Raw genomic sequence first — 12,244 nt, forward strand, 5'->3', positions numbered from 1 at the left:
GGGGCGGGCCGGGGAGGCGCCCGGGCTGGGGGGCAACAGGGCCGGCAGCGGGAAGGCGCGGGGCCCGCCGGCCCCCTCAGTCTGGGCCCGGCCGGCGTCCGGCGTCAGGGCCTGGACAGCCCGGCCCGCGGCCCCGGGCCGCAGGCAGCCGTAGGGGAAGGGGTCGCAGGCGGCGTCCGGCCGGGAGCTCTTGCGGGCGCCCGGGACGCCGCCGCCGAGGAAAGGCGCCGCCGGGGCCCCGCCGTCGGGCTGGGGCCGGGCCGAGCCCCCGAGGCCGAGGGGCACCGGCCGCGCAGCGGGAGACGCGGCGGGCGCGGGGCCGCGGCGGAGCCCCGAGGCGGCGGCCGAGCCCTGGTCCGCGCTGCCGCGCCGGGCTGGCTCCATCGCCGGGAGACGGCGTACCAGTACCAGTACCAGTACCAGTACCAGTACCAGTACCAGTACCAGTACCAGTACCAGTACCAGTACCAGTACCAGTACCAGTACCAGTACCAGTACCAGTACCAGTACCAGTACCAGTACCAGTACCAGTACCAGTACCAGTACCAGGCCCGCCGCTGCCCTCACAGCCGCGCGCCGCCCCCCGCCACCTGCGCGCCGCCTTAAAGGCGCAGGAGCGGCAGCAGCAGCCCCGCCCCCCCCCGCGCGCACCTGCCACCGCCCCGCTCACGTGACGGCCTGCGCCCCGCCTCTTCGTCTCCCCCCGGGGGTCCGTGCGGGGCCGGCCCTGCGCGGTCACGGCGGCACGTGCGCATTTTCGCGTGTACGACTGTGTGCACGCACCCCTCGTTGCGCCCCGGCGTGGGGGCAACTGTCGTGTGTCGGTGCACGCGCGCGCGGACTGCAGCCGCACGTGTGCCAGGCCGCACCTGCGCACAGCGGTGCTGGCGCACGTGCATGCCGCTGTTCGCGCGGGAGGTGTGAAAGCGCGTGCGGGGTGCGCTTGCACGCGCCTGAGGGAGGCGGGGAAGCTGGTGACGCGGGGCACAGGGACGGCACAGGTCCCCGCACCGCGGCCTGGAGCGCGGTGTGGAAGGGGAGCACGGTGGCAGAGCAGCCGGCCCCCAGGCCTGGCGGGACGTGCCCGCGAGCACCGAGGAGCTGGCTCCCGTCGTCGCAAGGCCACTCCCAGCAACCTGTGATGGGTGACGGCAGCCAGGAGAGGAGCGGCGGAGAGCACTCGTGCCCGCTGTCTTCAGGAAGGACATGAAGGTGGACGTGGGGAAGCAGAGGCCGGTTGGGTGACGGCGCCGCTGGTCCTGGGAACCTCTGTCAGGCACGGGAACAAGACGGAGGTTTCCAGGAGGAGTCGGCACGGCTCCACCCGGGGGAGTCCCGCTTGGCCGACCTGACCGCCTCCTGCACAGCAGCGACTGGCCCGGCAGAGGGCAGAGCGGTGGACACGGTCCGCCCGGGCTCCGGGACGAGCTCTGACACCGTCTGCTGCCAGGTCCTCCCAGAAAGGCTCTTGGGGTGGGGGCTGGTTGAGCAGCTGCTGAGGTGGGCTGAACACCAGCTGAATGGTGGCCCGTAACTAGCGGTGCGCCCCAGGGGTCCGAACCAGGTTTAACTCTTTGTTACTGGCCGGGATGATGGGGCAGAGTGCACCCTCAGCACGTTGGTAGATGACAGCAAACTGAGAGGAGTGGCTGATACACCAGGGGGTCATGCAGCCCCCCGGAGAGACCTGGGTAGGCTGGAGAATGGGGCAGGAACCCCGTGAGGTTCAACCAGGAGAAGTGCAAAGTCCTGCCCCTGGAGAGGAATAACCCCAGGCACCAGGATGTGCTGGGGCCACCTGGCTGGGAAGCAGCTCTGCAGAAAAGGGCCCTGGGGGCACTGGTGGGCACCAGGCTGCTGGTGAGTTCATCGTGTCTGTGGGTCAAAGGAGATGAGCAGTGTCAGCAGGTCAAGGGATGTCGAGGAGGCACCGGCGAGCGCCCCCCCCCTGCCACCCCCGCAGCGCTGCGGCCAGCGCTGGGCTCCCAAGAGCAAGTCTAACGGACGTGGACAGACTGAGGGAGGCTGATGGAGGCGAACTGCATCGTCTTTCACACGAGGAGAGTGTGGAAGAGCTGAGACTGTGCAGCCTGGAACAGAGAAGGCTCAGGGGGATCTCGTCAATGTCTATAAAAATCTGAGGGGAAGCACAGAGAAGATGGAGCCTGGCTCTCCCAGTGGTGCCCAGCAGCATGACCAGAGGCACTGGGCACAAACCAGCACACAGGAGGTTCTCTCTGCACATCAGGAAGCACTTTTTCCCTGTGAGGGTGACCGAGCCCTGCCACAGGTTGCCAAGGGAGGTTCTGGGGTCTCCATCCTCAGGGACACCCAACACCCGACCAGACACTGTCCTGGGCAGCCGGCTCTGCCTTGAGCAGGGGCTTTGACCCAACGGACCCCAGAGCCGCCTCCAACCTCAGCCGCTCCGAGAGCCTGTCCCTGGGGTGGCCGTGCGTGTGTGCAGGCATTTGTGTGCAGCTGTGTGTGCGGTTCATGTGCGTGCATGCAGGGGTGCAGGCTGCTCCGTGCATGTGTAGCCGCGTGTGCGTGCCTACAGACGGGTGTATGCGGAGTGTGCGTGCACGCACTGTTGCACATGTGACTGCATGTGCTGGCGCATGTACGCGTCCATGCCCTGCTGCATGCACTGACATGCCTGGGCAGCGGCACACGGTGAACAGGCGTGTGCGGGTGACGTGCGGAAAGCAGACTCCACAATCTGTGAGATTGTAAAGTAGGTATGTTTATTTGGCGCCGGGCAGCACGGGGGGTAGTCCCGCCAAAATCGTGTGCACCTGGCGTGGCAATTCACTTTGAATTTTATACAACCAAGTGTTACATATACATGAAGTTAAAAAAACACGCCTATACATATGCATGAGCTATCCCCGCTCCGTATTAAAATTAGTTCCAAGAGGTCATTTAGGTATCAGGACTGTCCTTGTGCGGGAGGTGCAGGACTTCTCACTTCAGATAAAGAGTTCAAAGCACAAAGCAAGACCCCTCGGTTGGGAAATACAAGACTTCCCCCCTCGGGTAGTTTTTACAATAGCTAGTTAGCAAAGCATAAAGCGCCATTTGTATTAGCATGCACAGCAATAATCAATAAATGCCATATCTATTAAAGTTTCCTTAGCCCCTCTTCTCATTCCCTCCTTTTCTAGAGAATTAGTAAATTCTTTTACTATACCTAATTCTGGCACAATGTTTATTTATTTAGCACTTTCTCAAAGTATTGGTTAGACTCAAGCCTCTGTCGTAATTGGTTTTTCTTCCAATTACTATAGGAATTTCCCGTGCTCTGGAAACACCAGAAGCCACACCGAACTGTTATAAAAAGGATTATGAACAAAGTTATACTAGCGTCGTGATAATATAAGTTTTTGAGGCTGTACTTGTGTGACCCTCCATGTAGACTTGGGTGCTCTTTTTACCCTGGTGTGGTGTATCCAGGCACTCTCTTCTCTGATCTTGATTGCTGTGAAGGAGGTGAGGAGTACCTGGTACGGTCCTTCCCACTGTGGTTCCAGGGTTTTTTCTGCAAGAGACTTTACATATACATCATCTCCAGGTTGTATATTATGTACAGGTTCATCTAGACCTCTTCCCTGGGTCCCAATTACATGCTTTCTAATTTTATTGAGCTGTTTGCTCAATGCCACCATGTAGGAAGTCATAATTTCGTCCCCAATTTGCATAGATATCCCTTTTTGTATTCCATAGGGTCGACCATACAAAATTTCAAAGGGACTCAGTCCTTCCCTCGCCCTTGGTCTTGTTCGTATACGCAAAAGGGCTAAAGGGAGAGACTGAGGCCATGTCAGGTTTGCTTCTTGTCCCAATTTCACAATTTGCTGTTTGATTAAGTGATTCATTTTCTCCACTTGGCCACTCGACTGAGGGCGATACGGGGTATGAAGTTGCCAATCTATACCTAAATGGTGGCTGATTTGTTGCACTATTTTTGAGACAAAATGTGGTCCTCTGTCTGAGGATATGGTTGCCGGAACCCCAAAACGTGGTATTCTCTCTTGTACCAACACTTTAGTTACCTCCCGAGCCTTGGCTGTCCTAGTTGGGAACGCTTCTGGCCAACCTGAAAAGGTATCAGTTAATACCAGCAAATAGCGATACCCCCCTTTTCTTGGAAGTTCTGTAAAATCAACCTGCCATTGTTGTCCAGGCCCATTGCCCTTCCCAATCTGGCCCATTTCTGGTTTGGGAGTATTTTTTGGATTAGTCTGGAGGCAAAGGTCACACTGTTGAGTCACCTGTCTCACTGTGGTATATAAGTTTCTAGCCACGATTTCTCTTATCAAATGTTTATACAGAGCCTCTGTTCCCCAATGCCTTTTGCTATGTTCCTCCCGTATCAAGTGCCACAGTAAACAAGAGGGAATAATTAGTCTTCCCTGTGGGGTATAAGCCCACCCCTCTTCATTATATGACCCTTCTAAATCTGTAATAAGTTTCTGATCTTCTTTGGTATATTTTGGCTTACCTTGTAGGGAGATTTGTCTAACAGGAATTAGAGCCCCTTCTATTTTTACCTTCGTTTTGGCCACTTGTTTTGCCTCTCTGTCTGCCAGTTCATTCCCTTTTTCCAAATCTGAGCTCACTTTCTGGTGTGCCTTAATATGCATAATTGCCACTTTCTCAGGGAGCTGGACAGCTTCTACTAGCTTCAGAATTTCTTCTGCATGTTTGATATTTTTCCCTTGGGAGTTCAATAAGCCTCTTTCTTTTCAAATTGCTCCATGTGCGTGCACAACTCCGAAGGCATATTTTGAGTCCGTGTAAATGTTCACAGTTTTGCCCTGGGCCAACTCCAGGGCTCGGGTTAGGGCAATTATTTCTGCCTTCTGTGAGGAGGTGTTCATGGGCAAAGGCCCTGATTCTATTACCTCTTGACTGGTGGTGATGGCATATCCCGCGTGTCGATTGCCATTCGAGGCATAGCTGCTCCCGTCTGTGAACCAGTTTTCCCCGTTTTTTACGGGGCTATCCTTCAGGTCTGGGCGGCTTGCGTATGTTGCTTCGATGGTTTCTAAACAGTCATGATGATCACAGCTGCAACCGCCCGTAGGCATCCAGGCCAGCCCTTTGCAGTCGCGTCTAACTGCTTAGAGAGGTAGGCAACTGCCCATCGATCCTGTACCAATCTTACTCACATCTGGGAGTCCTAAGGCCGGGGCTGACATCAGAGCCTTTTTCAGTCACTCAAAAGCTTGTTCAGCCTCCTTATTCCATTCAAGGTGTTTCTGCTCAGTCGCTGTCAGTGCATACAGTCGTTTAACAAGCAGTCCATAATTGTAAATCCACAATCGACACCACCCTGTCATTCCCAGAAAAGTCCGTAACTCCTTTACTGTCTGGGGTTTCTGAGTTTGGCATATTGCCTCTTTGCGGGCCTGTCCCAAAGTTCTCTGCCCCGCACTAATTTCATAGCCCAAATAATTCACTTTGCGCTGCATTACCTGGGCCTTCTTCTTGGACACCCGGTATCCTTGGAGTCCTAAGAAGTTTAACAGACTCACCGTCCATGCCATACAGTCTTCCTCTGTCCTGGTGGCGATCAGGATATCATCTACATACTGCAACAATTTTCCTTTCTCAGACGGGGTTTCCCAGGATTCTAGGTCTTTCGCAAGCTGATTGCCGAAAACGGTAGGACTATTCTTAAATCCTTGCGACAACACCGTCCAAGTGAGCTGGGTCTTCCGACCACTCTTAGGATTTTCCCATTCGAATGCAAACAATTTTTGACTGGCTTCGTGGAGAGGGAGGCAAAAGAAAGCATCCTTCAAATCTAAGACAGTAAACCAAATTAGATCAGGTGTTAACGCAGTCAGCAGGGTATATGGATTGGCCACTACTGGGTAGAGGTCTTCAGTTATCTTATTCACTGCCCGTAAGTCTTGGACCACCCTATATGACCCATCGGGTTTCCGAACAGGTAATATAGGGGTATTGAATTCTGACTCACACTCCTTTAATAGTCCTAACTGTAGAAATTTTTCTATCACCGGCTGGATTCCTTCTCTATCTTCTTTCTTTAAGGGATATTGTTTAATTCTTACCGGTTGTTGGTCTTTCTTAACTTTAATTTTGACCGGTGGAGCATTTTTCGCTCTTCCCGGTACGTCGGTAGCCCATACCTCCAGGTACACTTGATTTAGGATTTCCTCGTTAATTTTTCCTTCTGAGGGAAGACTGGTTAAGGTTAGACTCAATATTTGAACGTATTGTTGATCTTTTACCTCCAGAGTAATTTCTCCTTTTTCAAATGTGATTTTTGCTCCCAATTGTTCCAACAAATCTCTTCCCAAAAGTGCTTTTGGGGAGTTGGGCATATATAAAAACTTGTGGATGCCCCATTGTTTTCCCAATTTGTATTTTAGAGGCTTAAAAAAATATGCCTTTTCACTTTGGCCAGTCGCCCCTTTTACCATAACATAATCATTTCCCAGGGGCATCAAGGCTTGATTCAAAACAGAGTATGTTGCCCCTGTATCTATTAAGAATTCTACTTTTTCTTGTTTTTCCCCTAGCTTAATTATAACCAGTGGATCCGCTAGGGTAGATCCCCCACGTTCCCGTCAGTCTTCCCCTACGTGGGCTATTGTTCTTCCTGTGTGAGCCCTTTGGCCCCCTTTCTTATTCTTTGGGCATTCCCTCTTCCAGTGACCAAAATTCTTACAGAAAGCACACTGATTTTTACCCACACGAGGCAGGTTCCATTTAATCCCTTTTTCCCTTTCCTCCCGCATGACAGCTATCAGCTTCTTTTGCCCTTGCCTATATTCTTCCTCTCTGTTACTAAACACTCTCCATGCTTCATCCAGCAGCACTTCTAAATTCCTGCTTTCTGTGGGGCGTAACTTCTGAAGTTTGCATCTTATATCTCCTGTGGATTGACCCAAGAATAGGGAGATTAACTGTTGTATTCCTACCTCTGACCCAGGATCCAGCGGTGTGCTACGGCGCATCACGTCCCTCAATCGATCCAGGAATTCAGATGGGGACTCGGAAGCGCTCTGTCTGATTGCATACAAAGCTGACCAATTTATAGTTTTGGGGATTGCCTTCTCCATTCCCTTTAAAAATCCATTCCTGGTACTCCTGCAATTTTTCTATATGTGCAGATCTATTAACATCCCACTTTGGATCTTGGAGGGGGAAATGTTCCTTAACGTTCCCTCCTGTAATTTTATAATGGTCTTTGGCCAGATTCCCTGCTGTTCTTAAAACTAGCTGCTTCTCTGTTTCAGTCAGATAGTCCAGTAATAATTGTATATCCTTCCAATCAGGATTATGTTGCTTTATAATAAATTGGAAATGCTTAGTTACGCTTACCGGGTCACTCCTATAATCTTTTGCAATCTTTTTCCACTCCCCTAGGTCAGCAGTAGAAAAGGGTACTTTAATTAACATCGTCCCACCATCCGGCCCCACCGCCTCCCGGAGAGGTGCTTGCAAAACTGTTGGAGCGGATTTCTTCCTAGTACGGGAAGATACGGGACTGTCCGGGGGAGGCGAAGCTCTGTCCGAGTCCACATCCCGTTCCTGTGGTCGAGGGGGAGGCTTAAACAAATCAGTTAAATCTTGTTCTGGCGCCTGATGAATCTTACTTGCCTTAGTACATCTTTGGCCAATACTACATGCCGAACAACACTGCCTCAGTTTACCTCTGAGCTCCTTGTTGTTTTCTCGCTCAAGCGTGAGTACCATAGGGTCCTGTGGGGACACCATTCCACAGTCCCTTTGCCCTTCCGGGTGGTTTCGGAGGGTGAAAAACATATCTGCATACAAAACCTCGTCCCATTTTCTTTCTCTTCTTAAAAACAACATTAATTGTAAAAGGGTGTTATAATCTATTGACCCATCAGACGGCCACTTAGCCTCACCTTCTAGCTTATACAACGGCCACCATTGATTGCAATATTTGATAAGGGTCTTTTTACTTTCCATACTTCCAGTCCCAGCAATATCTTTCCAGTGAGCAAGTATGCAACCCAGAGGACTTTTCTTTATTATTCCTCCACTCTGACCCCCTCCCATATTTATTTATTTTTTATTTATCCTTCTTTTGTACACAAACACAGCCCTTTCTTTCTTATCCCAGTCTAAATTTTACACTTAGGATGCTCGAAATTCCAGCCAAACTCTACCCACAACTTTTCATCACAACACTTACACTCTAGAACAAAATATAGGTTTACGAGAGTTACCGTGGTGTAAAGGACACTATTCAGGACCCTCAGGGTCCCACCACAAGGGAACAAAGGAATCTACAATGACATAACACAATAAACTACTACCGTGGTTACAAACACACACTTCGGATCCAATTCAATCTTTGCACACAAACAATACAATTTACATAGACTCACAGTGTTCACACTCTCGTGAACGTCCACACACTCATAGTGGTCACACAATCATACAAGAAACTTGGGAAAGAGGAAAGTCCCCTTGCTTTCTAGCCCACCTCAGAAGACTCTGGGTGGCTAGGGGCGGCTGGACAGACCTCGCGCCACACACACAGTCACAGCTTTGCTGGGATTCCCGAGACTCACTCACGCTTTCACAACACAGGCGTTTACACCATAGAAGGTTCTGCACACAACATAGAATTTTTACCATGCAACATGGATCACACACACACACACAAGAATCCTTCACACAGACACTATGGTTCAGCAAGTCCAAATCAGTAGCCAACACAAAATGCCTTATTACAAGAACCAAAAATCGATACCAGCAAAACACAGACTAATTTGATCTATCCCCAGGATCACTAGTGGTCACTCTATCGGTCAGTGAGTCCCCAACTGGAGCCCCAAACCAACCTGGGTACCCACCCAAAGGGGACTATGCTGCACGCCAGACGTCTCTGCGCGATTTACCAGCTGCCCCGGCCACGCGTACGACTTACAGGCCCCTACCATTAAACATACCGTTTGGTCCGCGGCTTCAGGAGGTCGTTGTCTGCTCCTGCGGTGAGCGGCTGGCAGCGGAGGCTCCTCCGAGGAAAGTGCTCGGGGCGCGCCTAGGGGCGTCCGCTCCGCAGTCGATCCCGCAGCCAAGCAGAGATCCTCCTGGCTGGCTCGCCAAACTGACGTGCGGAAAACGGACTCCACAATCTGTAAGATTGTAAAGTAGGTATGTTTATTCGGCGCCGGGCAGCACGGGGGGTAGTCCCGCCAAAATCGTGCGCACCTGGCGTGGCAATTCACTTTGAATTTTATACAACCAAGTGTTACATATGCATGAAGTTAAAAAAACACGCCTATACATATGCATGAGCTATCCCCGCTCCGTATTAAAATTAGTTCCAAGAGGCCATTTAGGTATCAGGACTGTCCTTGTGCGGGAGGTGCAGGACTTCTCACTTCAGATAAAGAGTTCAAAGCACAAAGCAAGGCCCCTCGGTTGGGGAATACAAGACTTCCCCCCTCGGGTAGTTTTTACAATAGCTAGTTAGCAAAGCATAAAGCGCCATTTGTATTAGCATGCACAGCAATAATCAATAAATGCCATATCTATTAAAAGTTTCCTTAGCCCCTCTTCTCACGGGGGCAGCTGTGCGCAGCTCTGCCCGTTTGTGGCTCCGCGTGTGCCGTTGCATCCGTGCTGTGGTGCGCGCGGTGCGCAGAGCTGCGCGTCGGCACGACTCCGCGCACGCAGCCGGGCACGCGTGTGTGCAGCGGTCTGTGCGTGAGAGCGCACAGCTGCGCGCGCGTGCAGCCGTGTTGGCGTTTGCAGCGTGCGCGTGCGGTGGGGTGGCGCGTTCACAGCACGCGCAGGGGGCTGCAAGCTGCCTCTGCAGTCGCAGGTTGCGATGGGTGCGGGTTTGCAGTCCGGGGGAGTTGGGGGGGGTGGGGGGAAGGCGTGTGTGCTCGTGCGCATCCCTTTGCGTTCGCGCTCGCGCGGCGGCTGCTCGCCGTGTGCGTGCGCGTGCCCGCTGGGGCGGGGCAGCGGGCGCGCGCGAGCCGTGACGTGGTGGCGCGGCGGGATGCGGCGGGTGCTGTCGCTGTCGCTGTCGCTGTCGCTGCTGGCGGCGGCGGCGCTGGCAGCGGGGGGCGGCCCGGGACGCCGCCGGCTCCGCGGGGTCGAGCTGCGGGACCTGGCTCGGGGCAAGGTGGAGGTGAGCGCGGGGCGGGCGGGGGAGCGCGGGGCCACCGGGGCCCCGCCGGCGCTGACAGCGGTGTCTCCTCTCGCAGACCTGCGGCGGGTGACAGCTGAACCGCCTGAGGGAGGTAGGTGCGGGCGGGCCGGGCCGGGCGGGGCCAGGGCCGGCCCGCTGCTGAGCGCCCGCTCTGCCCGCAGGTGAAGGCCTTCGTCACCCAGGATGTCCCGCTCTAGTACCCGCCCGCCGCCGCGCTGCCTCACTCGGCGGGAACACGCGCGGCCCCGCCGGGACGGGCGGCGGGGCACGGGCGGGGCGGGGGGCGGTGGGACAGGGGTAGTGGGCGGGATGGGGGCGGATGGCGGACGGGGCGGGATGCAATGGAGGACAGAGTGGGACGGGAGGGGAGGGGATGGAGGATGGAATGGGAGGGGATGGGCTGAGGGATGGCATGGGCTGAGGGATGGGATGGGCTATGGGAGGGGATGGAGGATGGGATGGGATGGGCTGAGAAATGGGATGGGAGGAAAGATGGGCTGAAGAATGAGATGGGATGGAGGATGGAATTGGGTAAGGGGTGGAGGTCAGGATGGTTGGGGCACGGGATGGGACAGGGCAGGATGGGATGCAACAGAGGATGAGGTGGGTTGGGATGGGACATAGAATGGGATGGAGGATGGAATGGGAGAGAATGAGATGTGACAGAGGGTAGGATGGGGGACTGCGTGGGCCTGCCAAGTGCTGTCTGCTCCTTAATGCACTGCCCAGCCATAACCTGGAGATGAAGCACCTGCCTGGGGCTGACCCCGAGCTTGTGCTGCTCAGCCACCGATACGAGGAGCTGGAGGTGAGTGGGCAGCGTGATACCTGCTGCCGCAGGAGGGTCTGGGGTGGTTGGTGCCCCACAGGTGCCAGGCTGCAATCCCTGTCTGCATGCAGAGAATCCCCCTGAGCGACATGACCCGGGAGGAGATCAACCAGCTGGTGCAAGAGCTGGGCTTCTACCGGAAGGAGATGCCTGATGCCCCCGTGCCTGAAGAATTCCAGTTTGCCCCTGCCAGGCCTCTGCCCACCCTGCCACCCCGACAAGCTCCTGCCACTGATGGCAAGACCCCACCTGAACACGAGGAAGGAGAACACCCAGACCTCTAGCGTGGGGCACTGCGCTCAGGAGAGGGTCTTGCAGCCAGTCCCCAGTGTGCAGGAGCGAAGGCGTCCCAGCAGCTGGGGACAGTGCTGCGGGGTGGTGAAGGTGCCCCTGCTGCGTAATGCTACGTAGCCTCTGCTCCCAGGACGACCTGAGCAACTCCAGTCTTAAGCAGGGGCTTCCTGGGCATTGTGGACATCCCAGGGGTCCCATGCGCCCGTCATTGCCCTCCCTCCCCTGCAGCCTGGCATCCCTGGCCGGTTGGGAGGAGCCAGCAGCGTTCTTTGTCCTCCTTTGCCATGCCCTGAGGTTTAGCCGACTCCTGGCACTGGGCAGCGGCATCCTACCTGTGTGGGACAGGATGAAACCCTCAGCAGAAAGTCCCAGGTGCTGAGGGTAGATGTGCTGAGTCCCGGAGGTAGGAGAGCTGCCCCCAGCAGGGTTGTCTCATATCAAGCCCCCAGTAAAGCCCTAGTATACAATCAGCTGTGCCGTGTCATCCTTCCGGGGGAGGCTCGGTAGGGGGTGCACCCCGCACTGCTCAGTACTGGGTGCCCCAGGGCCCCTAGCAGAGGCAGAAGGGGATGGCAGGGTCACAGCTACCACTGGCAAGCCGACAAACCGTCCCGCACACCAACCATGCTCTTCCTGTCCTGTCCCCTCCTCAGCACAGTGGATGGAGCACCACGGCTTGGGATGAGTGGCTCTCACGGGGTGCAAGGGGACCCACGGGTGGGTTCTGCAGTGCAGAGCCGAAGCCTGACGGCTGTGATGGCCTGGCAGGGACATCTGATCCTTGGCCGGGAAAGGGAGCAGGGCACAGCTGCATCACCTGTAGACCTGGCTCCATGCAGCCTCAGTGGCAGCGTGGGATCTTCTCTCCATACCAGGCCTGGGGGCAGCAGTGGACCAACAGCCCTTGGTCAGGGTGGGATGCTGATGATGCCCCTCAGCTCTGAGCA

At 55.0% G+C, this 12,244-nt stretch overlaps 1 protein-coding gene across 1 annotated transcript; it reads left to right on the forward strand.

Annotated features, from left to right (window-relative positions):
- Positions 1-9,995: 9,995 nt before the first annotated feature.
- On the forward strand, positions 9,996-11,764 carry SELENOM (selenoprotein M). The gene is made up of 5 exons (XM_086761177.1): positions 9,996-10,153; positions 10,230-10,265; positions 10,336-10,370; positions 10,904-10,982; positions 11,075-11,764. The coding sequence occupies exons 1-5, from the start codon at positions 10,022-10,024 to the stop codon at positions 11,285-11,287; spliced, it is 495 nt and encodes a 164-aa protein (XP_086617303.1). The 5' UTR covers positions 9,996-10,021; the 3' UTR covers positions 11,288-11,764.
- The last annotated feature ends 480 nt before the right edge of the window (positions 11,765-12,244 follow it).

The sequence above is a fragment of the Chlamydotis macqueenii genome, chromosome 17 (assembly GCF_036417535.1).
Source record: "Chlamydotis macqueenii isolate bChlMac1 chromosome 17, bChlMac1.mat, whole genome shotgun sequence".
Taxonomy (NCBI): Eukaryota; Metazoa; Chordata; class Aves; order Otidiformes; family Otididae; genus Chlamydotis; species Chlamydotis macqueenii.